This window comes from Rhinoderma darwinii, chromosome 7 (genome assembly GCF_050947455.1).
Source record: "Rhinoderma darwinii isolate aRhiDar2 chromosome 7, aRhiDar2.hap1, whole genome shotgun sequence".
Taxonomy (NCBI): Eukaryota; Metazoa; Chordata; class Amphibia; order Anura; family Rhinodermatidae; genus Rhinoderma; species Rhinoderma darwinii.
The window spans coordinates 84,231,882-84,258,228 of record NC_134693.1 but is presented as its reverse complement, the minus strand read 5'-3'; the positions used below and the strand labels follow the sequence as shown (position 1 = coordinate 84,258,228).

Below are 26,347 nucleotides of genomic sequence, written 5' to 3'. Positions count from 1 at the left end.
TCTCCTGTACCCCAAACACACATTTTTCGGTCTTAGCAAACAGTTTGTTTTCCCGAAGGGCCTGGAGCACCTTCCTGACATGCTCAATGTGGGAGGACCAGTCCTTGGAAAACACAAGTATGTCATCAAGGTACACTACAAGAAATACCCCCAGGTAGTCTCTTAAAATCTCATTTATGAAATTCTGGAAGACCGCGGGAGCATTACACAACCCAAAGGGCATGACGAGTTATTCGAAATGACCTTCGGGCGTGTTAAACGCAGTCTTCCACTCATCCCCCTCTTTGATGCGGATAAGGTTATACGCCCCCCCTAGATCAAACTTAGAGAATCATTGTGCCCCCTGAACCTGATTGAAGAGATCAGGAATCAAAGGAAGGGGATACTGGTTCCTTACAGTGACCTTATTCAAGTTTCGGTAGTCAATGCATGGCCTAAGACCACCATCCTTCTTCCCTACGAAGAAGAAGCCAGCACCTAACCGGAGAAGTAGAGGGGCGAATGTAACCCTTGGCCAGGCATTCCTGGATATACACTCTCATGGCTTCACGTTCGGGACAAGAGAGATTAAATATCCTACCCTTAGGGAGCTTAGCTCCTGGTACCAAATCAATTGCACAATCGTATTCTCTATGAGGTGGTAACACTTCGGAGGCCTCTTTAGAGAAAACATCAGCGAAGTCCTGAACAAACTCAGGTAGAGTGTTCACCTCCTCAGGGAGAGAAATAGAATTAACAGAAAAACATGATGTCATGCATTCATTACCCCATTTGGTAAGATCCCCAGTATTCCAGTCAAACGTGGGATTATGCAACTGCAAACAGGGAAGGCCTAAAACCAAATCGGACGATAATCCCTGCATCACCAGTAGAGAGCACTGCTCCAAATGCATGGAGCCAACAAGGAGTTCAAAAACAGGGGTATGCTGTGTAAAATAACCATTAGCAAGAGGAGTGGAGTCGATACCCACTACCGGGACAGGTTTAGGCAAATCAATTAATGGCATAGCTAGAGACATAGCAAATTCCACAGACATAATATTAGCAGAAGGCCCTGAATCCACGAAGGCACTGCTGGTAGCAGACCTACCACCAAAAGAGACCTGAAAGGGAAGCAAGATTTTATTACGTTTCATATTTACGGGAAATACCTGTGCGCCCAAGTGACCTCCCCGATGGTCACTTAGGCACGGAAGTTCTTCTGGCTGCTTATTCTTACGCCTAGGGCAGTTGTTCACTTGATGCTTGTCATCCCCACAGTAGTAGCAGAGACCATTCTTCCTGCGGAACTCTCTACGTTGTTGGGGGGACACGGAGGCCCCGAGTTGCATAGGTACCTTCAAGTCTTCCGTGGAAGAATGAAGCAACGGAACCTCGGGAGGCATCATGGGGGAGTCAGAGGAGAAAACACAAACACGTTCAAGTCGTCGTTCCCTGAGACGTCGGTCAAGTCGTACCGCTAAAGCCATAACCTGATATAGGGAGTCAGAAGAGGGATAGCTAACTAGCAGGTCTTTCAGGGCGTTCAACAGACCCAATCTAAACTGGCACCTTAAGGCAGGGTCATTCCACCGAGAAGCTACGCACCACTTCCTAAAGTCAGAACAATACTCCTCAACAGGTCTCTTACCCTGACGTAAGGTCACCAGCTGACTCTCGGCAAAGGCAGTCTTGTCAGTCTCGTCATAAATGAGCCCGAGAGCAGAAAAGAACAGATCAACGGAGGAAAATTCAGGGATGTCAGGAGACAAGGAGAAGGCCCATTCTTGGGGACCGTCCAGGAGCCGGGACATAATTATACCCACCCGCTGGCTCTCAGAACCAGAGGAGTGGGGCTTTAAGTGAAAATAGAGCCTACAACTTTCCCGAAAGGAGAAAAAGGTCTTCCGGTCCCCTGAGAACCGATCGGGCAACTTGAGGTGGGGTTCAAGAGGTGAGGTGAGGGGCAATACCAGGGTAGCATCAGGCTGGTTGTCCCTCTGAGCAAGGGCCTGGACCTGTATTGAGAGGCCCTGCATTTGCTGAGCCAGGGTCTCAAGGGGGTCCATAGTAGTGTCAGGGACCAGGGTAGACTAGGTATATGGGCTTGTGATTATGTAATGTCGGGGTAGGGATACGGACAGGTGAGCCCTAATCTACCCGCCACTCAGTCCCTGCCTACTTGCAACGACCCGCCCTAGGCGACGGGGTACAACTGGGTGACGGTCCCTACACTCAATAGGTGCACGACAGACAAACAGACAAGGGTACAAAGAAGCCAGGGAAATGGGGAAGCTACCCACGGGGACGCCGTGAGCAACAAGCGAAGTGAACGAGCCGAGTCAAACCAGGAGATGAGCGAGGTACAAAAACGCAGAGCAGAAGAGTGGTCAGTAAAGCCAAGGTCAATCACAAGCAGAGGATCAGTAGTTCAAGAAGCTGCAGCAGGGCCAGGAAACCAGCAGAGAAGAATCACAAGCAAAGGAACAGGAAAGGCAGGCATAAATAGACAGAGGGCGGGAGCTAGCTCCGTCTGGCCAGGCTGTGATAGGCTCTCCCACTCCTAAGCCTGCCATCCTGGGTGGTGGAAGATGGAGTTAGTCTCACAGACATAGAAGCAGGTGCAGACTGATTAACTATGGGCGTCGACACAGAAGTTGTGTCTGGCAGATCCTTTACAACTATGTTCCATATAAGTAAAGTGAGCGCCCTTCTACTAAATAAAAAATGCATATTGATCGTATTTAAAATATAAGTTTATCTCTTGATACTTTGGGTTGGGGTTTATTTGATATCCCTGGTTGGGATGATATTATCCCCGGTAATTGTGAGAGGTCATTATGTCCGAATGGTGACTATAGCCACATGTGACAATATATCAAGATATCTCTTTTTTGTTATATAGTTCTTTAGTTGGGGTCATATAATTGCTGGTTGTCTGCCTTTTTGACCCATGCTATCTGTTTGCATCCATTTAGATGCTGTTCTGTGCATGTATTCAAGTTTGCAGACCTCTCTACCTACATATCCCCCTTATCTCTATGTAAATCTTATATTTACAACATCGCCGCTGCTTGCACATGCGCAGAATGGCTGGTACGCAAGCTCCGTCTGTGCGCATGCGCAATAGTGATCTTCCTGTCATATGCGTTCCACTGGATTGAACTTCTGGTTTGGACGCCATCCTCGAGCATGTGCAGTAGATGCGCGCGGACACTACATGCTTGATAGATCTGGTACCGATGTTATACATTTTTATATGTATATACATTTATTTCTCTAATTGGCCTCTGCACCTCTCTGAATCAGCCTATTTGCTAATTGAATCACATTCCACGATTTTTAAATACTGTATTTTCATATATAATGTATCTTGTATATGAATTTATCATGAAATGTTTGCACTTTAAAAAAACAGCTTTTGATATAGGTTGGGAATGATATTTATATATGTGTTTTTGTAATGATGGGGGTAGGGAAACGGACAAGTGAGCCCTAATCTACCCACCACTCTGTCCCTGCCTACTTGCAACGACCCGCCCTAGGCGACGGGGTACAACTGGGCGGCGGTCCCTACGCTCAGTGAGTGCACGAGACAAACAGACAAGGGTACACAAAGCTAAGGGAAATGGGGCAGTTGCCCACGGCAACACCGTGAGCAACAAGAGTGGTGAACGAGCCGAGTCAAACCAGGAGTGCACGAGGTACCAAACGCAGAGCAGGAGAGTAGTCAGTAAGCCAGGGTCAGTATGGAGCAGGATCAAATAGTTAGAAGCTGTAGCTGGGCCAGGAAACCACACGAGAAGAATCACAAGCAAAGGAGGAACAGGAAAGGCAGGTATAAATAGACAGAGGGCGGGAGCTAGCTCCGTCTGGCCAGGCTGCGCTAGGCTCTCCCACTCCTAAGCCTGCCATCCTGAGTGGTGGAAGATGGAGTCAGTCTCACAGACATAGAAGCAGGTGCAGACTGATTACCTATGGGCGTAGATACAGAAGCTGTGCCTGGCAGATCCTTTACAGTACCCCCCTTTTATGAGGGGCCACCGGACCCTTTCTAAGTGGACCTGGTTTATTGGGGAAACGAAGGTGGAACTTCCTGACCAATACCCCAGCGTGAACATCCCGGGCGGGTACACAAGTCCTCTCCTCAGGCCCGTATCCTCTCCAATGGACCAAGTACTGGAGGGAGCCTTGGACCATCTTGCTGTCCACAATCTTGGCCACCTCGAATTCCACCCCCTCAGGGGTGAGAACGGGAACAGGAGGTTTCCTCGAGGGAGCCAAGGATGGGGAGCAGCGTTTAAGGAGGGAGGCATGAAACACGTCGTGTATTCGAAAAGATGGGGGCAACTCCAGTCGGAAGGAGACAGGATTGAGGACTTCAATGACCTTATACGGCCCAATAAACCGGGGAGCAAACTTCTTGGACGGGACCTTAAGGCGCAAGTTCCTAGACGATAACCACACCAGATCCCCGACCATAAACAAGGGGTTAGCAGAAAGTCTTCTATCTGCCTGAGTTTTTTGTACGCTCTGGGACGCCTCTAGGTTCTTCTGAACCTGGGCCCAGACTGTGCACAGTTCCCGATGAACGACATCTACCTCAGGATTGTTGGAACTACCAGGTGAAACGGAGGAGAACCGTGGATTAAACCCAAAATGACAGAAAAAGGGGGAGACCCCTGACGAGTTACTGACCCGGTTATTAAGGGAAAATTCGGCGAGGGGAATGAATGAGACCCAATCATATTGACAGTCAGAGATAAAACACCTTAAATATTGTTCTAGAGATTGATTAGTCCTCTCAGTTTGGCCATTAGTTTCAGGATGGAAGGCAGAGGAGACGGACAGATCAATCTCCAACTTTTTACAGAAGGCTCTCCAAAACAATGAAACAAATTGTACCCCTCTGTCAGAAACAATATTGACAGGGACCCCATGGAGACGCAGGATGTGTTTGACAAACAAGGTAGCTAACGTCTTGGCATTGGGTAGTTTCTTGAGGGGCAAAATGTGGCATATCTTACTGAAGCGGTCTACTACAACCCACACCACCGACTTGCCTTGAGATGGAGGCAAATCGGTGATAAAATCCATGGAGATATGGGTCCAAGGTCTCTTGGGAATGGGCAAAGAACGTAGTAAGCCCGCTGGTCGGGACCTGGGAGTCTTGGACCTAGCACAAACCTCACAAGCGGCGACGTAGGCCTTAACGTCTTAAGGCAAGCCAGGCCACCAATAGTTTCTGGCAATGAGGTGTTTGGTACCCAGGACGCCTGGATGACCAGATAGTGCGGAGTCATGATTTTCCCTAAGTACCCTTAGCCGGAATTGCAGGGGAACAAACAGCTTGTCCTCAGGAAGGTTCCCGGGAGCTGAACCTTGATCAGCTGCAATTTCAGAGACTAAATCAGAATCAATAGAAGAAATGATTATACCAGGAGGCAAAATACAAGCAGGATTTCCTCCGAAGGAGGGCTGGCCATGAAGCTACGCGACAGTGCATCGGCCTTAATATTTTTAGACCCAGCCCTATAGGTAACCAAAAAGTTGAATCTGGTAAAAAAATAGCGCCCATCGAGCTTGTCTCGGATTTAGCCTCAGGGCAGATTCTAGGAAAACCAGATTCTTGTGGTCGGTAAGGACCGTTACCTGGTGCCTAGCCCCCTCCAGGAAGTGGCGCCACTCTTCAAATGCCCATTTAATGGCTAAGAGTTCGCGGTTGCCAATATCATAGTTACTCTCAGTGGGTGAAAACTTCCTGGAGAAGTAGGCACAGGGACGGAGATGGATGAGGGACCTGGTACCCTGGGACAAGACAGCCCCCACTCCCAATCTCGGATGCGTCAACTTCCACGATAAATGGCTCCATTTGGTTGGGCTGAACCAGCACCGGGGCAGAGATAAAGCACTTCTTAAGGACCTCAAAAGCCTGGACAGCCTCAGGAGGCCAGTGGAGGAGATCAGCACCTTTGCGAGTGAGGTCCGTAAGAGGCTTAGCGATGACCGAGAAGTTAGCAATAAATCTCCTGTAATAATTAGCGAACCCCAAGAAACACTGTAACGCCTTCAGGGAGGCAGGTTGGACCCATTCCGCCACAGCCTCGACCTTGCGGGGTCCATGCGGAATTCATGAGGAGTGAGGATTTGACCCAAAAATGGTATCTCCTGTACCCCAAACACACATTTTTCGGTTTTCGCAAACAGTTTGTTTTCCCGAAGGACCTGGAGCACCTTCCGGACATGCTCAATGTGGGAGGACAAGTCCTTGGAAAACACCAGTATGTCATCAAGGTACACTACAAGAAATACCCCCAGGTAATCTCTTAAAATCTCATTTATGAAATTCTGGAAGACCGCAGGAGCATTACACAACCCAAAGGGCATGACGAGGTATTCGAAATGACCTTCGGGCGTGTTAAACGCGGTCTTCCACTCATCCCCCTCTTTGATGCGGATAAGGTTATACGCCCCCCGTAGATCAAACTTAGAGAACCATTGGGCCCCCTGAACCTGATTAAAGAGATCAGGAATCAAAGGAAGGGGATACTGGTTTCTTACAGTGACCTTATTCAAGTTACGGTAGTCAATGCATGGCCTAAGACCACCATCCTTCTTCCCTACGAAGAAGAAGCCACCACCTACCGGAGAAGTAGAGGGACGAATGTAACCCTTGGCCAGGCATTCCTGGATATACTCTCTCATGGCTTCACGTTCGGGACAAGAAAGATTAAATATCCTACCCTTAGGGAGCTTAGCTCCTGGTACCAATTCAATAGCGCAATCGTATTCTCTATGAGGAGGTAACACTTCGGAGGCCTCCTTAGAGAAAACATCAGCGAAGTCCTGAACAAACTCAGGTAGCGTGTTCACCTCCTTAGGGGGAGAAATAGAATTAACAGAAAAACATGACGTCAAGCATTCATTACCCCATTTGGTAAGCTCCCCAGTATTCCAGTCAAACGTGGGATTATGCAACTGCAACCAGGGAAGGCCTAAAACCAAATCGGACGATAATCCCTGCATCAATAGTACAGAGCACTGCTCCAAATGCATGGAGCCAACAAGAAGTTCAAAAACAGGGGTATGCTGTGTAAAATAACCATTAGCAAGAGAAGTGGATTCGATACCCACTACCGGGACAGGTTTAGGCAAATCAATCAAAGGCATAACTAGAGACATAGCAAATTCCACAGACATGATATTAGCAGAAGACCCTGAATCCACGAAGGCACTGCCGGTAGCAGACCTACCACCAAAAGAGACCTGAAAGGGAAGCAAGATTTTATTACGTTTCATATTTACGGGAAATACCTGTGCACCCAAGTGACCTCCCCGATGATGACTTAGGCGCGGAAGTTTTCCGGCTGCTTATTCTTACGCCTAGGACAGGTGTTCACTTGATGCTTGTCATCCCCACAATAGAAGCAGAGACCATTCTTCCTGCGGAACTCCCTACGTTGTCGGGGGGACACGGAGGCCTCGAGTTGCATAGGTACCTCCGAGTCTTCCGTGGAAGAGCGAAGCAACGGGACCTCGGGAGGCATCATGGGGGAGTCAGAGGGGAAAACACAAAAACGTTCAAGTTGTCGTTCCCTGAGACGTCGGTCAAGTCGTACCGCTAAAGCCATAACCTGGTCTAGGGAGTCAGAAGAGGGATAGCTAACTAGCAGGTCTTTCAGGGCGTTCGACAGACCCAACCTAAACTGGCACCTTAAGGCAGGGTCATTCCACCGAGAAGCTACGCACCACTTCCTAAAGTCAGAACAATACTCCTCAACAGGTCTCTTACCCTGACGTAAGGTCACCAGCTGACTCTCGGCAAAGGCAGTCCTGTCAGTCTCATCATAAATGAGTCCGAGAGCAGAAAAGAAACGATCAACGGAGGAAAGTTCAGGGGCGTCAGGAGCCAAGGAGAAGGCCCACTCTTGGGGCCCTTCCTGGAGCCGGGACATAATTATACCCACCCGCTGGCTCTCAGAACCTGAGGAGTGAGGCTTTAAGCGAAAGTAGAGCCTACAACTCTCCCGAAAGGTGAGAAAAGTCCTCCGGTCCCCTGAGAACCGGTCAGGCAACTTGAGGTGGGGTTCAAGAGGTGAGGTGAGGGGCACTACCATGGTAGCGTCAGGCTGGTTGACCCTCTGAGCCAGGGCCTGGACCTGTAGGGAGAGACCCTGCATTTGCTGGGCCAGGGTCTCAAGGGGGTCCATAGTAGTGTCAGGGACCAGGGTAGACTAGGTATATGGGCTTGTGATTATGTAATGATGGGGGTAGGGAAACGGACAAGTGAGCCCTAATCTACCCGCCACTCTGTCCCTGCCTACTTGCAACGACCCACCCTAGGCGACTGGGTACAACTGGGCGGTGGTCCCTACGCTCAGTAAGTGCTCGAGACAAACAGATAAGGGTACACAAAGCTAAGGGAAATGGGGCAGTTGCCCACGGCAACACCGTGAGCAACAAGAGTGGTGAACGAGCCGAGTCAAACCAGGAGTGCACGAGGTACCAAACGCAGAGCAGGAGAGTAGTCAGTAAGCCAGGGTCAGTATGGAGCAGGATCAAATAGTTAGAAGCTGTAGCTGGGCCAGGAAACCACACGAGAAGAATCACAAGCAAAGGAGGAACAGGAAAGGCAGGTATAAATAGACAGAGGGCGGGAGCTAGTTCCATCTGGCCAGGCTGCGATAGGCTCTCCCACTCCTAAGCCTGCCATCCTGAGTGGTGGAAGATGGAGTCAGTCTCAGAGACATAGACTCAGGTGCAGACTGATTACCTATGGGCGTATACACAGAAGTTGTGCCTGGCAGATCCTTTACAGTTTTATGCAAATTCTACATCAAATAGGTTTATTGAATCACTGTATGTACTTCCTATTTATACTTGACACTGTGTGTAGTATGTGATAGCTTGAGAAAGGTTCTGTCTCGAACCGAAACGTCGCTCACTTGAGGTGAATAAATCCACCCTGTTTCATCTAATCTGAAGTCCTGGTGCCGTTACTACGTTCTATGCTCGCTTTATTTATATATATATATATATATATATATATATATATATATATATATATATATATGTGTGTGTATATATATATATATATATATATATATATATAAAATAAATACATATATATATATATTATTGCACGATGAATAATTGATTCCTTTCCTTTGATTTTGAAATTACAATTTATCCATTTTAGAAAACAGTATTGTAATGCTTTTTACATTTTAGCATTATAATTTATACATAGATGGACAGAAATAGGATTTTCTGTGCAAAAATAATATATTTTCAATATCTTTCCATAAGTGTAATAGTATTATTAACAGCTGTAACAAAGCAATGGTAGATATTACAGTTTCATTCAGATACAGAATACATTACTTCCAATATTATAAGAACATGATCGGCTAAAAAATGAAGTATTTAATCATAGCCATTTGCAGCTACCACATGGGATGCTCAGGCAGCTGCTGTCCAGGGTGCTGGAGTACTGAAGCTTCAGACTGCCCAGCAGGTGCTCTCCATGCACTGAGCACACAGTGGGCTCTCCCTGCTGCTGAATAGGAATATGTACTAGTATTGCAAGGACAAAGAGAAGATGACTAGCAATAAAATGTCCTGATTATATCTGCATCTATTCTATACATTATGTTTAACTCTTTTCTAGCTGCCAGCTTTTACTGTATGTTCCGCAACTATTTTTATGCTAAAAGGGAACCTGTCACATTGAACATTAAGTAAATTCTGTGGGCATCATGTTATAGGGCAGGGGGAGTTGTGCAGATTCATATAAAGTTTTGTGCAAAAAATTCAGAATAACCTGTAATGCATTCATTTAAATCCCTGTTCATTGAGGGCTTAAGAGTCCAGTGGGCGGTCCTACTCAATCATTGACAGCTGTTTCTGCATTCACACATACATGGAAGGCTGTCAATCAATGGTTAAGGCGGCCCACTGGACTCTTTAGCCCAAAGTGAGCAGTCATTTAAAATAATAAATTACAGTTTATCCTGAATCTTTTTGCACAAAACTATATATCAATCTGCTCAGCTTTTCCTGCTCTATAACATACTGTCCGCTAATTGGACAGAATTTTCAATGTGACAGGTTCCTTTTATATGCAGTCACAATACACTGAGTTTCCAATATGAACATGCAAAAAGTAGAAAATAAAACTGATTTGTTAATGCATATCTTTAGGACATCAGGACAATACTACAGATAAAATGTTACACAGACTCATAAATAGCACAACAGTATTTAGATTCCTGTATCTCCATCACATAATACAATACATAAGCCATATACTAGTATAGTTGCATAATAGCCTCAGCTCATGATAGAATGGATTGTAGCAATAGTCATGCGCACATAATGAATGTTTTAGCAACATTAAATAAAAGCTCAGACAAAGTCACATTGTCATGGAAACAGATCTCATAACCAATCAAAATTATAGGCAACTTTAAGTGGGATGGCCTTGAACCAATTTATAGGTATTTCCAAGAATTATTCAATCCTATGGAAACCAGTTTCCATAGTGAGATGTTTCCAGCCAGCAGCCAATCATGTTATAGAAAGATCAGTCTTGAAATGGCTAATTGATTATTTTCTCACAATGCTTTGTGTCATTACGCTGCAAATTATACACTAAAGCAGCATATATATATATATTAGTCCTTCTCAATGAATTAGAATATCATAAAAAAGTTAATTTATTTCAGTAATTCAATTAAAAAACGTGAAACTCATATATTCTATAGATTCGTTACACACAGAGTGATCTATTTCCAGCATTTTTTCTTTTAATGTTGAAGATTATTAACAGTTAATGAAAACTCAAAATTTAGTGTCTCAGAAAATTAGAATATTATATAAGCCCAATTTCAAAAATTCTTTTTAATATTGAAATGTTTACCTACCGAAAAGTATGTCCAGTATATGCCCTCAATACTTGGTCGGGGCTCCTTTTGCATGAATTACTGCATCAATGCGGCGTGGCATGGAGGCGATCAGCCTGTGGCCCTGTTGAGGTGTTATGGAAGCCTAGGTTGCTTTGATAGCGGCCTTCAGCTCATCTGTATTGTTGGGTCTGGTGTCTCTCATCTTCCTCTTGACAATACTGTCTTTTGACGTCAGGCGGTGGCGGTGCTTAATCTACAGAGACGTCTTTTGGCGTCACTGTAGATCAGGCTGATAAGCGCTCGTGTGAGCGCTCGTCCTCTAAGCAGGAGCTGTAACTTACAGCTCCTGATCTTAGAGAAGCCTCCTGAACACAGCTGGGGTCGGCAAACTTTCGGACCCCAGCTGTTTAACCCTTTGATTACCGCGGTCCGTGACCGCGGCATGATCAAAGGGAATTCCCCTCTTAGATTGCATCACCGGGATTTCAGTGATGCGATCAAACACTGGGGAATCCCTCTGCAGTCAGCCCTGGGGACCTACAAAGGACCCCAGGGCTGTCTTTTCCGTGTGCCTGCTGTTTGGGCTTCCATAACAGCTCAGCAGTGCCACAGGCTGATCTCCTCCATGCCACGCCGCAGTAATTCATGCAAAAGGAGCCCCGACCAAGTATTGAGCGCATATACTGTACATACTTTTCAGTAGGCCTACATTTCTGTTTTAAAAATCATTGTTGAAATTGTGCTTCTATAATATTCTAATTTTATGAGAGACAAAATTTTGGGTTTTCATTAACGGTTAGCCATAATCATCAACATTAAAAGAAAAAAATGCTGGAAATAGATCACTGTGTAATGAATCTGTATAATATATGAGTTTCACTTTTTGAATTGAATTACTGAAATAAAGAAACTTTTTTATAATATTCTAATTCATTGAGAAGGACTAATATATATATATATATATATATATATATATATATATATATATATATATATATATATACTATAATTGTGTGTAAACATATATTTTCAGAAAGCCTGAGAGATGAGTATGGCCGTAAGGTATAATTGCCCTCATATGATAGGGCATGGTGCAATACGTAAGAGAATGACATGGTGGTATCTACTTTAACAATCATACAGTAAAGTGAAGGTCAATTTATTTAGGCACTACACGTTGAACAAACTTTGCATAAATCAATAGTATAAGCCAATATAAGAAACTTTGTGATATATCTTATTCAAGACAAAATGCATCTATCTCCCCTTGTTAGGCTTCTCCCTCCCCCATTCACTCTGAAATTACTGCTTTTTCTGACTCCTGAAGACGAGATCGACTATCCGCTTATTCAGGGATTAGGCTGCAGCTGCCTATAGAAGTCTATGGAGAGTGGAGGGAGAAGCAGGAGCAGCGTGCGAGAGAGAGAGTGATACACAGATGCAGATTCTGCTCAAAGTAAGATTTATATCTCACCCCAGTGCTGGATTCACAGCTACACTCCTCATTAGTGCCGTAGAGTGTCCTACATGCTGCTGTAGCAGCTTCTATATATATGTGTGATAGATAGAGGTAGGAGAGCAGGATTTTCCTATTCTCTGTGTGCTTGTGTATAGAAGACATGATAGTGGCTATCCTCCATCCACTAGCTCAGAGACAACTGAGAATTAGAGATAGAGCCTGCAGGGGGGAAAACTGCTAAAAAAAATATAGGATACAAGTCATATAGTGGTCAGAAATAGTGTTATTCCTTGTGTACACTCACATGACAGTTTAGTCTGGAAAGTCAGGTATGCTTTAACCCCTTAACGACCAAGGACGAAAATGAACGTCATGGTCGGCTGCTAGTTCCCGCACCATGACGTTCATTTTCGTCCGCATTTCAAACTGTCACTCTGTGTAAACACAGAGTGACAGACCCGCGCTGACAGCTGTCCTAGACAGCTGAGACATCAGTCTCGCCGGACAGCGGACCATCGCCGCTGCTTTCGGCAGTTAACCCCTTAAGTGCGGCGACGGATTGCCGTCGCCGCATTTAAGTGGTTTGAAGCACATCAGCAGCCCCCACGAAGTGATCGTGGGGGCTACCGATGCTTGTCACGGCAATCGGAGGTCAGATAATGACCTCCGGGTTGCCATGTACGGAAGCCTCGGAGGAACAGCCTCCGGCCGTTCCTCCTCTGCTTCCTGTCAGTGTGACAGTCACGTCACAATGACAGTTAGAGTACATTACACTACGTGTGTAGTGTAATGTACTCTAGCAGCCATCAAAGCTGCAAGACTAAGTGTCCCCTAGTGGGACAAGTTAAAAAGGTAAAAAAAAGTAATAAAAATGTTTTAAAAAAAGTGTAAAAATAAAAGTTATAAGTTCTATAAACACTAAATGCTTTTTTTTCCCTATAATAAGACTTTTATTATAGAAAAAAAATGAACACGTTAAAAAAGTACACATATTTGGTATCACCGCGTTCGTAACGAACCCAACTATAAAACTATAATGTTATTTTTCCCGCACGATGAACACCCCAAAAAAAATCAATAAAAAACTACGACAGAATCGCAATTTTTTTGGTCACCACCGCTCCCTAAATAAAGAATAAAAAGTGATCAAAAAGTCGCATGTACCCGAAAATAGTACCAATAAAAACTTCTATCCGTCCCGCAAAAAACAAGCCCTTATACAGCTTTTTTGACTAAAAAATTAAAAAATTACGGCTCTCAGAATATGGCGACACAGAATTTGTTTTTTTTATAAATAAGTCATTTATTGTGCAAACGCTAAAAAAAGGACCAAACCTATATACATATGGTATCGCCGTAACCGTACCAACCCGCAGAATAAAGTAAAAATGTCACCTATAGCGTACGGTGAGCGCCGCAAAAAGAAAACCTAAAAAAACGGTGTCAGAATTCCTGTTTTTTGCTCAGGATTGCAAAAAAATTGAATAAAAAGTGATAAAAAAAAAACGCATGTACCCCAAAATGGTACCAATGAAAACGACAGATTGTCCCGCAACAAATAAGCCCTCACACCGTTCTATTGATGGAAAAATAAAGAAGTTATGGCTCTTGGAAAGCGGGGAGTGAAAATCTAAAATAAGAAGGCAAAAAATGGATCAGTCCTGAAAGGGTTAATTCATTTCTAATGAAAAAAACTTTTGACCACATGTGGGGTATTTCTGTACTCGGGAGAAATTGCTTTATAAAAAATGGTTGTTTTTTTCCTCCTTTATCCTTTAAAATGCAACATTTTAGTGGAAAAAAATGTTGATATTAATTTTCGCGCCCTAATTCCAGTAAACTCTGCAAAAGACCCGTGGGGTGTAAATGCTCACTATACCCCTAGAAAAATTCCTTGAAGGTTTTTCCAAAATGGGGTCACTATTGGGGGGTTTCCACTGTTTTGGTCCCTCCAGTGCATTGCAAATGCGACATGGCACCGAAAACCATTCCAGCAAAATCATAAATCCAAATGGCGCTCCTTCCCTTCTGAGCCCTGCTGTGGGTCCAAACAGCAGTTTATTACCACATATGGGGTATTGTCGTAATCGGGAGACATTGCTTTACAAATGTTGGGGTGCATTTTCTTCGTTATTCCTTGTAAATAATAAAAATTTCTATGTTGTTTCAGAAAAAAAGTACATTTTAATTTTTACAGACTAATTCCAATATATTTAGCAAAAAAACTGTGCGGTCAAAATGCTAACTATACCCCTAGATAAATACCTTATGGGGTCTAGTTTTCTAAATGGGGTCGTTTATGGGGAGTTTCTATCGTTCTGGCAGCTCAAAGCTTCTCCAAATGTACAGTGGGGCCTAAAACATTTTCAAGCAAAATATGAGTCCTGAAAGCCTCCGGGTGTTCGCTTCCTTTTGGGTCCTGCCGTGTGTCCAGGCAGCGCAATAGGGCCACAATGTGGGTATTTTTGAAAACAGAAGAAAGAGGGTGATAGATTTTGGGGTGTGTTTCTTCATTTTCATGTTCGCTTTACAAAGAAATCGGTCTTCAAACTAATACTTTTATGAAAAAAGTGAAATTTTTTTTTTTTTAACCTGATATGCTTTAAATTTAGCAAAGAACTGTGGGGTCAAAACACTTACTATACACCTAAATAATTACGTTATGGGGTCTAGTTTTCTAAATGGGGTCGTTTATGGGGAGTTTCTATCGTTCTGGCAGCTCAAAACCTCTCCAAATGTACAGTGGGGCCTAAAACATTTTCAAGCAAAATATGAGTCCTGAAAGCCTCCGGGTGCTCCCTTCCTTTTGGGTCCTGCCGTGTGTCCAGGGAGCGCATTAGGGCCACAATGTTGGTATTTTTGAAAACAGGAGAAACAGGGTGATAGATTTTGTGGTGTGTTTCTTCATTCTCATGGTCGCTTTACAAAGAAATTGGTCTTCAAACTGATACTTTTATGAAAAAAAGTGAAATTATTTTTTTTTTCACCTGCTATGTATTAAATTTAGCAAAAAACTGTGGGGTCAAAATACTTACTATACCCCTACATAAATACCTTAAGGGGTCTAGTTTTCTAAATGGGGTCATTTGTGGGGGTCTCCATCACTCTGAGACCTATGAGCCTCTTAAAACCTGGTTTGGTGCAGGAAAACAAAATGTACTTCAAAATTTATAAAATTATTATTCAATTTGTAAGTCCTCTAAATTGCTGAAAATGTATTTTATTTTTTCAAAAGTGCTGCCAAAATAGAGTAAAGAGATAGAAATATATATTTAATTAAAAAAATTGTACAGTATGTGTGTACATATGTGACATATTGCAGTTAAAAATAGGGGAAAATGGTAATTTTTACAAAATTTCTTCCATTTTTCTATTTTTTAATTAATTTCCGCAAATCGTATCAGTCTACTTTTACCACTAAAATAAAGTACAACATGTGACGAAAAAACAATGTCAGAATTACTTGGATATTCAAAACTTTCACAGAGTTATTCTCTGATAAAGTCAGACATACCAGATTTGACAAATCTGGCTTGGTCATTAAGGTACAAACATGCCCGGTCATTAAGGGGTTAAGTAATTGAACCTTAGGCAACTACAATTGTAGTTACTTTAAGAATGTTGATAACTTTGGATGATTAGTAATTACATTATTTAGAGTTGAATAGTCTCGTTTCTTTTCTTTTGTTTTAATAGAGGCTATAATATAATTTTTTTATATATATAAAACAGTACTACTAACAATATAACTGAGGTAGAATCATGGAAGCTTGCTATAATAAAAATAAACTTGATTTATGCTGCAGCAAACTGCGATAGAGCTCAGTAGATCAGGAGTCATGGGAACAGGGTGATTTCATTTCAGATGGTATTATCCACGAAATATTAAATAATAATTCAGACGTAGTTAAGACAGGTGTATTGTTCTGTAGTACTAAGTGGAGAAGATGTATAAAAACTGGTGCAAAGGAAAAGTGGAGTGCTTGCCCATGCCAACCAATCAGATTCCACCTATCATTTTTCAAAGACCTTTAGTAAAATGAAAGCAGCAACCTGATTGTTTGCTATGGGCAACTACTCCACTTCTCCTTTGCACCCATTTGAATCTATCTCCCATTTCCACCAATAGTGCATATACATGGCTTTAAAAGAAGAATTCTAGATTATCATACCTACATCACTTGGTATTCAACCTTTATACAGTTTATGAGTCCTATTAAGGCTGGATGTCCTTTCTAAATAAATCAATGACTAGAGTTACTTAAAGAGCAAATCTGGAGTCTCTGGAGGCCCTTTTCACACACCTTTTTTGTATTTTAAAAAAAACCACACCAAAAACGCCATGAAAAAAAATAATTGCCAAATAAATACCAGGGGAGGTGTTGTTTTTTGGTGAAGTTTTTTCTTACAATTAAAATGTATTGGAAAAATGTCCTAAAAATCTCCTAAGAAAACGCCAACGCCAAACATGCTGCGTTTTGGGGAAAAAAAAAACCCACTACCGGGATCAAAAATGGCAAAAGAAACACTACAAACCAAAAGCAATTTTGACAAACAGTACATATCCGACAGCAGTGTTTTTACGTAAAAAAAAAAATCACTAAACACTTAGGGCCTCATTTATCAGAACTAATAGAAATCTTGCATTGTTGCACATATCAACCAATCACAGTGCCTCTTCCATTTTTCCAGAGCAGTTTGAGAACCATAAGCTGAGGCCAGTTTTGATAAATGAGGCCCTGTGTGTGAACCCAGCCTTATTATTTAGATCAAGAGCTAATATGATCTCAATGATGTCCACATTTATCTGTGTGTTTTAAAAGACAGGTTGGGTTCAGGGTTCACACAGTGCAGATTTGCTGCAGATTTTGCATGCATGTTTTTTAAGCCAAAACTAGAATTGGATCCAGGAGAGCAGACCTATAAGGTCTTCCCTTATATATTTCTACTCTTTAGGTTCTGTTCCTGGTTTTGGCTTGAAAAATACTGGCAAAATCTGCTGCAAATTTACACTGTGGGAACAAGCCCTTAGGGTATGACCAGACGTGGCGGAATTGCTCTGCAATTCCGCTGCGGAAATCCGCAGCGTACACGTTTCTCCATTGCTTTCCACAGCTTTTTAGTGAGGTTTGTTTACACGTTGCGGAAAACTCCGCTGCGGACCAGAGGCTGCGGTGCGGATTTTGGTGTCTGCAGCATACACTGGTTGTTGCGAACGTGTAGCGGACTTGTTGCGGACTCATTGCGGAATTTCTCCATTGACTTCAATGGAGAGTCAAAATTCCGCAATGAAGTCCGCGGATGTTATGTGTGCTGCGGAGCGTATTTGTTTTACGAACATGACATTTCTTCATTCTGGCTGGACCTATGTATTTCTAGGTCTACAGCCAGACTGAAGCCCCATGCACACTAACGTAAAAACGGCCGTAATCACGGGGCGTTATTACGGCACAGGCAGGCCCATAGAAGTCAATGGGGCTCCCGTAATTATGGGTGACTACGTGTGTGCACCCGTAATTACGGGAGCGTTGCTTGGCGACGTCAGTAAATAGTCACTGTCCAGGGTGCTGAAAGAGTTAAACGATCGGCAGTAACTGTTTCATCACCCTGGACAGTGACTACCGATCACAATATACATCAACCTGTAAAAAAATAGAAGTTTCTATCCTGCACTGATAGAGAGAAGGGAAGTACTTTCACCTCAATACGCATCAATTTAATGCCCATTTTAGGCAGAGCCACAACAGAATCTGCAATGCAGATTATGTGCGGCATTGATGCGGACAGTGGCGGAAGAAATACGCCACGTCTGGTCATGCCCTTAGGGTGAAGTCACAGGTGGCAGATTTTGTTGCAGAAATTTCAGCAACATAAAATCAGTTCAATACATCTGAATGGAGTTGTTTCTGCAGTAGGTGCAAATTCCATTCAGATGACTGGAACTGATTTTCAGTTCTTTGACGAGTAGTATATGTGTATAATTAAAGCAAAAGAAAAAGCCTTCAGGTTGTAGTCACACAATGTTTTGTCACATTTTTTTTGCAATAACTAGTCTACATTGTGAATACAGTCTAAGGCCGGATTCACATGAGCGTGTGCATTTTGCGCACGCAAAAGGTCCACAAAAGGTTCGGGTGTCATCAGCATATGATGCGTGGCTGCGTGATTTTCGCTCAGCCGGCATCATTATGACACTCTGTTTTTATGTTTGTAAACATTAAAGCACGTGGTGCTTTTCTGTTGCCATTCATAGTTTTGACTACTGTAGCGCTCATCACACGCGGCACACGGAAGTGCGTCCGTGTGCCGTGCGCGGTTTTCACGCACCCGTTGCCTTCAATAGGTACGTGATGCGCGAAAAAATGGCAAATATAGGACATGTCGTGAGTTTTACGCAGCGGCCAAACGCTGCGTGAAAACCACGGACAGTTTTAACGGCCCCATTGACTAACATATGATTTTCACGCGCGTCGCACGGACGTATTATACTTTCGTCTGAATAAGCCCTAATTGTTATGTTGTTCACAAAAATTTGTAAAACAATATATTTATCAATATTCACTCCTAAGGCCTGATTCACACAAGCGTATTTTACGGTCACGCGGACCTATGTAATTCAATGAGGCTGTTCACATGGCCATTGTTTCAACGGACCGTGTGAAGTGTCTGTTGAAAAATAGAACATGTCCTATTTTGTTCCGTTTCCACGGATCACTCCATAGATTTAAGTCTATGGAGATCTGTGAAATCGGAAACCCGCACGGGGGCACCTCGGACGTGAAAAACATCACGTTTTTCACATCCAAGTCGTGTGAATCTAGCATAAGTTATTTGAAAAGCTGGGTGTTTCTATCCCATGTTGAGTGGTCCTAGCATGTATAAATGGTCCTTTAGACAGTAAATAAACTATATTACATGATGATCGCTATTTTAGATAAATTATTTTGGCATCCACTTTATACCTTGTGGTTAATGTTTTATAATATAAAATATTTTATAGATGGGATAAATAATAAGCACTATATCAGCAATGTAAATTTCTATTTTCTTTAGCTGGACAAGAGGAATTACTCCAAAAATGTGAACCATCAGACCAATGGGAGGAGTAGTTCACTGGGGAAGATACATTGTGAAAACAAACAGCAAAAAAAGACAAGACAATTTCCACTGGGATACCCCATTGAAATGTTGCTAAATTGGGCTGATCATCAAATTCAGGGTCAGGATGGCTCAGCTGCTATGCACAGACTTCTCACACCATCGACACTTGCTGGAAAAGTATTTCATTACATCAGCTCCACTGGAGACGCTGCCTGAATGTACGTCTATCATTTGCTTGCAGAAACACATAAATAAAACTATAAAATCGGCCCCTGTTTCTGATTTGACTGTTTTCAAAATATAATAAACAAGGGAAAATATTTTTATTACATCTTATAAGGTTAAATATCAAGCAGTCTAAAGGCCCTTTTATATGGGCCGATGATGAAGGTAACGGAATGCTGGATCCTGAGCATCGACCCATGTAAAAAGGGCCCAGCAAGCAGTCGACAAACGAGCAAACGCTTGTTATCGGTTGATTGCTTCTAAAATCACCGGTGTCAGCAGCACATCTCCCCGTATAAACAGGGGATGTGCTGCCGATAATGATGTGAACTGCATGGGGACGAATGACCTTATTCATCCCCATACGTTCAATGATTTCTCCATGTAAATAGAGCTAAACAAGCGCCAATCAATGCATATATCTGCCAGTGTAAAAAAGATCCTAAAGCAATATTGTATTTATATGTTTGATAAGTCAGTAGAAGAGTAGATTAATGGAAGCTTCGACAGAGATGAAATATACAACGCTCCTCATGAATGTCCCCTTTAGGGCGGATTTACACGAACGTGATTTACGTCCGTGCAACCCGCGTGATTTTCACGGGGGTCGCACGGACCTATGCAAGTCTATGGGGCAGTGCAGACTGTCCGTGATTTTTGCGCAGCGTGAGTCCCCTGCGTAAAACTCACGACAGGTTCTATATTTCGGCGTTTTTCGCGCATCACGCACCCATTGAAGTCAATGGGTGCGTGAAAATCACGCGCACCACACAGAGGGCACTTCCGTGGGACATGCGTTATTTGCGCAACAGCAGTAAAAAAATTAATGTAAACAAAAAAGCACCACATGCTTTTCTGTTTACAAACATCCAAACGGAGTGTCATTAATGATGGCGGCTGCGTGAAAAGCACGCAGCCGCGCACCATATGAACATGACAAACGGAGCTGTTAAGTGCCTTTTGTGCACGCAAAACGCAGCGTTTTTTGCGTGCGCAAAACGCACACACACTCGTGTAAATCTGCCCTTAAGGACACTTTTGCTGCATATGGTGATGACGTAAGTCTTGAATATTTGCATGCCCTCACATAATGGGCACTTATTTTACGAACACTATATGACTGGACAAGATAGCATCGTATTATTTTATTACAGAGCAATGTAACACAGTGTGATATACTAGAGTGTATTCACGGAAGAAGTAGTGAACACAGGACTCTTCCTGCTAGCACTGTCTCATCTGAAGTATAAGGGTATGTGCACACACAAAATTAAAAACGTCTGAAGATACGGAGCTGTTTTCAAGGGAAAACAGCTTCTCATTTTCAGATGTTTGTTATTCAGTCGCGTGTTTCGCATAGTATTTAACGGCCGTTTTTGGAGCTGTTTTTCTATAGAGTCTATGAAAAACGGCTCTAAAAACGGCTGAAGAAATGACATGCACTTCCTTTTCAAGGACGCTTTTTTACGCAACCGTTTTGAAAAACGGCCACGTAAATAATGCCCCGTCGGAACAGAACACCGTTTTTCCTATCGAAATAAATGGGCAGATGTTTGGAGGCGTTCTGCTTCCGATTTTTCAGCCATTTTTTTGGGCCATTTACGGCCCGAAAAACGGCCGAAAATAGCCTGTGTGAACATACCCTAAATGTACATGGCGGTCTTACTGTTTATGCTCTTGTTATTATGCACTTTGTAAACAATACAGATTTGTTTTTTCATCATTTTTTTACTCATCTTTTTTGATATTTTAGAATTTTTAGGCTTATAGTTTGAAAATAATAAACTTTTTCTCTTTCTAGCAAGTTTTTTCTGGTAATAATATAGTGTTACCCTAAAATGGACCATTTATTTCAGGTCATCATGGTCTACCAAAATTTTTTATATTTTACATGTCTATTTTGGAGTAATTGGGTTAGGGCTATACTTACAATACTGATTGGCGGGGGACTTTGGGGGACACCATGTTTTACACCATGTTTATCCACTGTATCTGGGGCTGCTCAGTAATCTCAGGTACAGGGGAAATCAGCCATGTTATAGTGACTATTGTCACTGTTAGGGCTGTGCTGGGTCTACCCACTACCGACATTCTGGCGATAAACTGATTAGTCACATGACGATCGGGACCAATAGAGGCCGCCGCTGCCTTGATTATGTAAATGGCGCTCTTTGAGAAACCAGAGAAGACAGAAGTGGTGAAAACCATTTCTGTATTCTCTCCAGGGTCCCAGGCAGTCTCTTACTGCTGAGCAGCTGACATTTATCTGCCCGATCTATGGTGTGGATTTTAAGGACCTCGACCGCTCGCCGTTCATATACAATGGGCAGTCCTGAACCAGTTAAATTTAGGATAGATATTGCGATATATTGTTATTTTAAAAGCTATCTATATCAATATACTTCTCTTCAGAAAAATTCTCATATTGCCCAGCCCTAGGCAACACTACTGAACAACACTAGTAATGTGGGTAGAAGACTATGAGCAGCATAAGAGTATGTTCACACGGCAGCCTCCGTTACGGCTGAAATTACGGAGCTGTTTTCAGGAGAAAACAGCTTCGGAATTTCAGACGTAATGGCATGTTGTAGGCGCTTTTCGCTGCGTCCTTTTTACGGAAATAATTGGAGCTGTTTTTCCATGGTGTCAATGGAAAACGGCTCCAATTACGTCTCAAGAAGTGACAGGCGGGACGCGGGAGTCTTTTGACAGCGGCGCGTAAAAAAAATGACCGTAGGCACAGTACATCGTAAAACCCATTCAAATGAATGGGCAGATGTGTGCCGACGCTTTGGAGCCGTATTTTCGGACGTAATTCGGGGCTAAAGACAGCGCGTAAAAAAGACGCCCGTGTCAAAGAAGTGCCTGTTACTTCTTGGGACGTAATTGGAGCCATTTTCCATTGACACCATGGAAAAACAGCTCCAATTACGTCCGTAATGGATGCAGCGAAAAGCGCCTGCACTTGCCATTACGTCTGAAATGCCAGAGCTGTTTTCTCCTGAAAACAGCTCCGTAATTTCAGCTGTAACGGAGGCTGCCGTGTGAACATACCCTATTAAGCACACAAATACTGAGGGCACATGGCTGATGTTATACAGGGTGGGCCATTTATATGGATACACCTAAATAAAATGGGAATGGTTGGTGATATTAACTTCCTGTTTGTGGCACATTAGTATATGGGAGGGGGGAAACTTTTCAAGCTGGGTGTTGACCATGGCGGCCATTTTGAAGTCGGCCATTTTGTATCCAACTTTAGTTTTTTCAATGGGAAAAGGGTCATGTGACACATCAAACGTATCGAGAATTTCACAAGAAAAACAACGGTGTGCTTGGTTTTAACGTTACTTTATTCCTTCATGAGTTATTTACAAGTTTCTGACCACTTATAAAATGTGTTCAAAGTGCTGCCCATTGTGTTGGATTGTCAATGCAACCCTCTTCTCCCACTCTTCACACTGATAGCAACACCGCAGAAGAAATGCTAGCACAGGCTTCCGGTATCCGTAGTTTCAGTTGCTGCACATCTCGTATGTTCACAGCATAGACAATTGCCTTCAGATGACCCCAAAGATAAAAGTCTAAGGGGGTCAGATCGGGAGGCATTTCTTCTGCGGCGTTGCTATCAGTGTGTGAAGAGTGGGAGAAGAGGGTTGCATTGACAATCCAACACAATGGGCAGCAATTTGAACACATTTTATAAGTGGTCAGAAACTTGTAAATAACTCATGAAAGAATAAAGTAACGGTAAAACCAAGCACACCAATGTTTTTCTTGTGAAATTCTCGATAAGTTTGATTGTCACATGACCCTCTTCCCATTGAAAAAACTAAAGTTGGATACAAAATGGCCGACTTAAAAATGGCCGCCATGGTCAACACACCTAGCTTGAAAAGTTTTCCCCCTCCCATATACTAATGTGCCACAAACAGGAAGTTAATGTCACCAACCATTCCCATTTTATTTAGGTGTATCCATATAAATGGCCCACCCTGTATTATGCAAGGTACTATAACATTAGTCTGGCGTTGACGGCTGGTGTAATATTAATAGAAAGAGCAGGTAAGGTAAAGTAATGTGCTAGAGCATGTAGTCACTCCCTAATTCAATGATCAAGCTCCCAAAATATAAAAGGTTCATCAGTTGTACAGCGGGGTATGTATTCAGGAAAACTTGTTCACTTAAATAACTATAGCTATTAAAACCTGTTTACATACGAAAAAGAGACCATCAACCTATACCCCAAAACCCAAGCACAGATAAAAAAACATACATTGAATTTTATTTTCCTTCATTGTTTTTAGCTCTGGTCGCAGTTGTAAAGAATTAATTATTTGACACATCATTTTTCACTTAATTCCTGCTCCTTTGATATTAACTATTATTATGAAGTAGAATTACTTCCAGAATGACTCCTAAGTTATTTAGCCTTTCCCTTATATTTTGTTTTCCTTCTGTGACACAACCAATGCTCCATATGTGACATATTAATTATAAAATCATGTTTCCTTTCTTACCTGTTTAACACATGGGCATCATCGTGTCTACTCTCTTGGATGTTGTAGCAGCTGCTCTTGGACTGTGGAATGGATTTGTGCTCAGACAACATGGTAGAAGCTGCAGTGGTGATTATAGCAATCCCATCTCTCACCCGGGCGGGAAGGTCATAGTCCCACTCATCGTAGGACACGGAGATGAGTCCTGTAGGGAACTCAGATGGCACAGTGTCAGTGTCTCCAGCCACAAGACTCGGTACAATCCATGTGTAGCCATAACCTGTCAATCCCACTGAATGGGCCACTTCAAATATATAGGTGGCTTCTTCTTTTGTGCAATACAGCAGGATGACAGGACTTTGAAGCTTCTTAAGTTGGTTTTGAATCTTAGAGTCATTGTCATCTAACGACATATCAAGATGGATAACTTCTTCTAGTTCCCAACCCACAAAGCTATTTTCAATGGTGCTCCGCACCTTATTCTCGAAGTCTTGGTATCCAGGGAAGTAGGTAGTGACAATGGAGAAAATGTACCAGTCATATTCTTCCATGATGTTAAGCATAACAGAAGCCTGTTGTTCAATGGAGGGTCCAAACTGGAAGAACATTGAAGATTCTTCCTGTAATTAAAGGAAACCATATGGAATTAATAATAATGCACACATTTTAAATACAAAGATACATACTATTCATATAATAGGTAATTCTGCAGTTAACACTGCTGCAATGGAAATATAGAACCAGAAACGCCCCTCCCCAACTCTGCATTGTTGCACAATAAATTTGATATTAACATTCATAGTTTTTTCTGCAAACACGAGACAGATGTTTTTGGCATACCAAAGGCCATCAGCAGAAATGAGTGGTCGATCAGAGCAGTGCTCGGCTGTATCAGTAACTCCTAAAGAGTTAGAATGAATCGGCAGAATGCATGCATGGCCACTGCTCCATTCAAACTTCTCCTCACTGTGTGGGTGAGGGGGAATGGGGGACTCGGGATCCCCGTTCTAATGATCATAGGTCCCAGTGGGGGGCACTTAGCATTCAAACGTTTGTCACATATCTTGTAGAAAGGTGATAGATGTAATTTCTTGGAAAACCCCTTCAATAAACAATTTCCCAAAAATGAAAATAATCTATTTTTTTGTTTTCTCATGTCCACTTAAGCCTATATCTGTTTTAGCACCAAAAATTGTAAAAATATTGTATTGAAATGAATTCATTTACAAATGAAATATAGGATGCCTTTATATTCGCAGCTGAAACACCAGAAATAAAGCTGTTGAGAGTATATATTTCTTTCTACAGCTCGGGAGTTTCATTGTCAAGAAGATTGTCAACAATTTCGCTAGAGGCCATACATTCACACGACAGTGAAAAAAATGGCCATTAAAAACTGATCAACTGTCAGTTTTTCATGGCCATTTTGCATCAGTGTGTCTCTAAATTTTCATCCATTTCCAGTCTGTCTGTTCATTTTTAATGGCCATTTGTCATCCGTTTGCCATTGGATTTCATTTTTCAGGTTGTCCCAACCCCCTGAAAACACCACAGTGCCTATGTAGCTGGTGCCGCAATGTCCCTGTAAATAGTGCCACAGTGCACACTGTAGATAATGGCCACATAGTACCACAGTGCCCACATAGTGCCACAGTGACCACTGTAGATAGTGCCACAGTGCCCACATATAAAGTGCCAGTGCCCACATAGTACCACAGTGCCCACACTATAGCTAGTGTCACAGTACCCATAGTACCACAGTGCCCACATATAAAGTGACATAGTGCCCACATATAAAGTGCCAGTGCCCACATAGCACAACAGTATCCATTGTAGATAGTGCCACATTGCCCACATAGTACCACAGTGCCCACATATAAAGTGACATAGTGCCCACATATAAAGTACCAGTGCCCACATAGTGCCACAGTGCCCATTGTAGATAGTGCCACAGAGCCCACCTAGTGCCACAGTGCCCATGTAGATAGCACCAGTGTCCCCTGTAGATAGTGCCATAGTGCCCATGTAAATTACGCCAGTGTCCCCTGTAGATAGTGCCACACTCCTCATATAGCACAACCCCCTATAGATAGCACCCCCTGTTTATAGCATGCCCCCTGTAGATAGCACGCCAAATGTAGATACCACCCCCTGGTAGATAGCACCCCCCTTGTAGA

The 26,347-nt window shown here is 42.8% G+C and overlaps 1 protein-coding gene across 1 annotated transcript in view; it reads right to left on the bottom strand.

Moving 5' to 3' along the window:
- Positions 1–26,347, bottom strand: part of GRIN2B (glutamate ionotropic receptor NMDA type subunit 2B) — a 1,262,499-nt gene that overhangs the window by 515,176 nt on the left and 720,976 nt on the right. Inside the window, exon 4 of the mRNA XM_075833626.1 lies at positions 24,192–24,790. Coding sequence (XP_075689741.1) covers positions 24,192–24,790 — 599 coding nt within the window. The remainder of the gene's footprint in view (positions 1–24,191; positions 24,791–26,347) is intronic.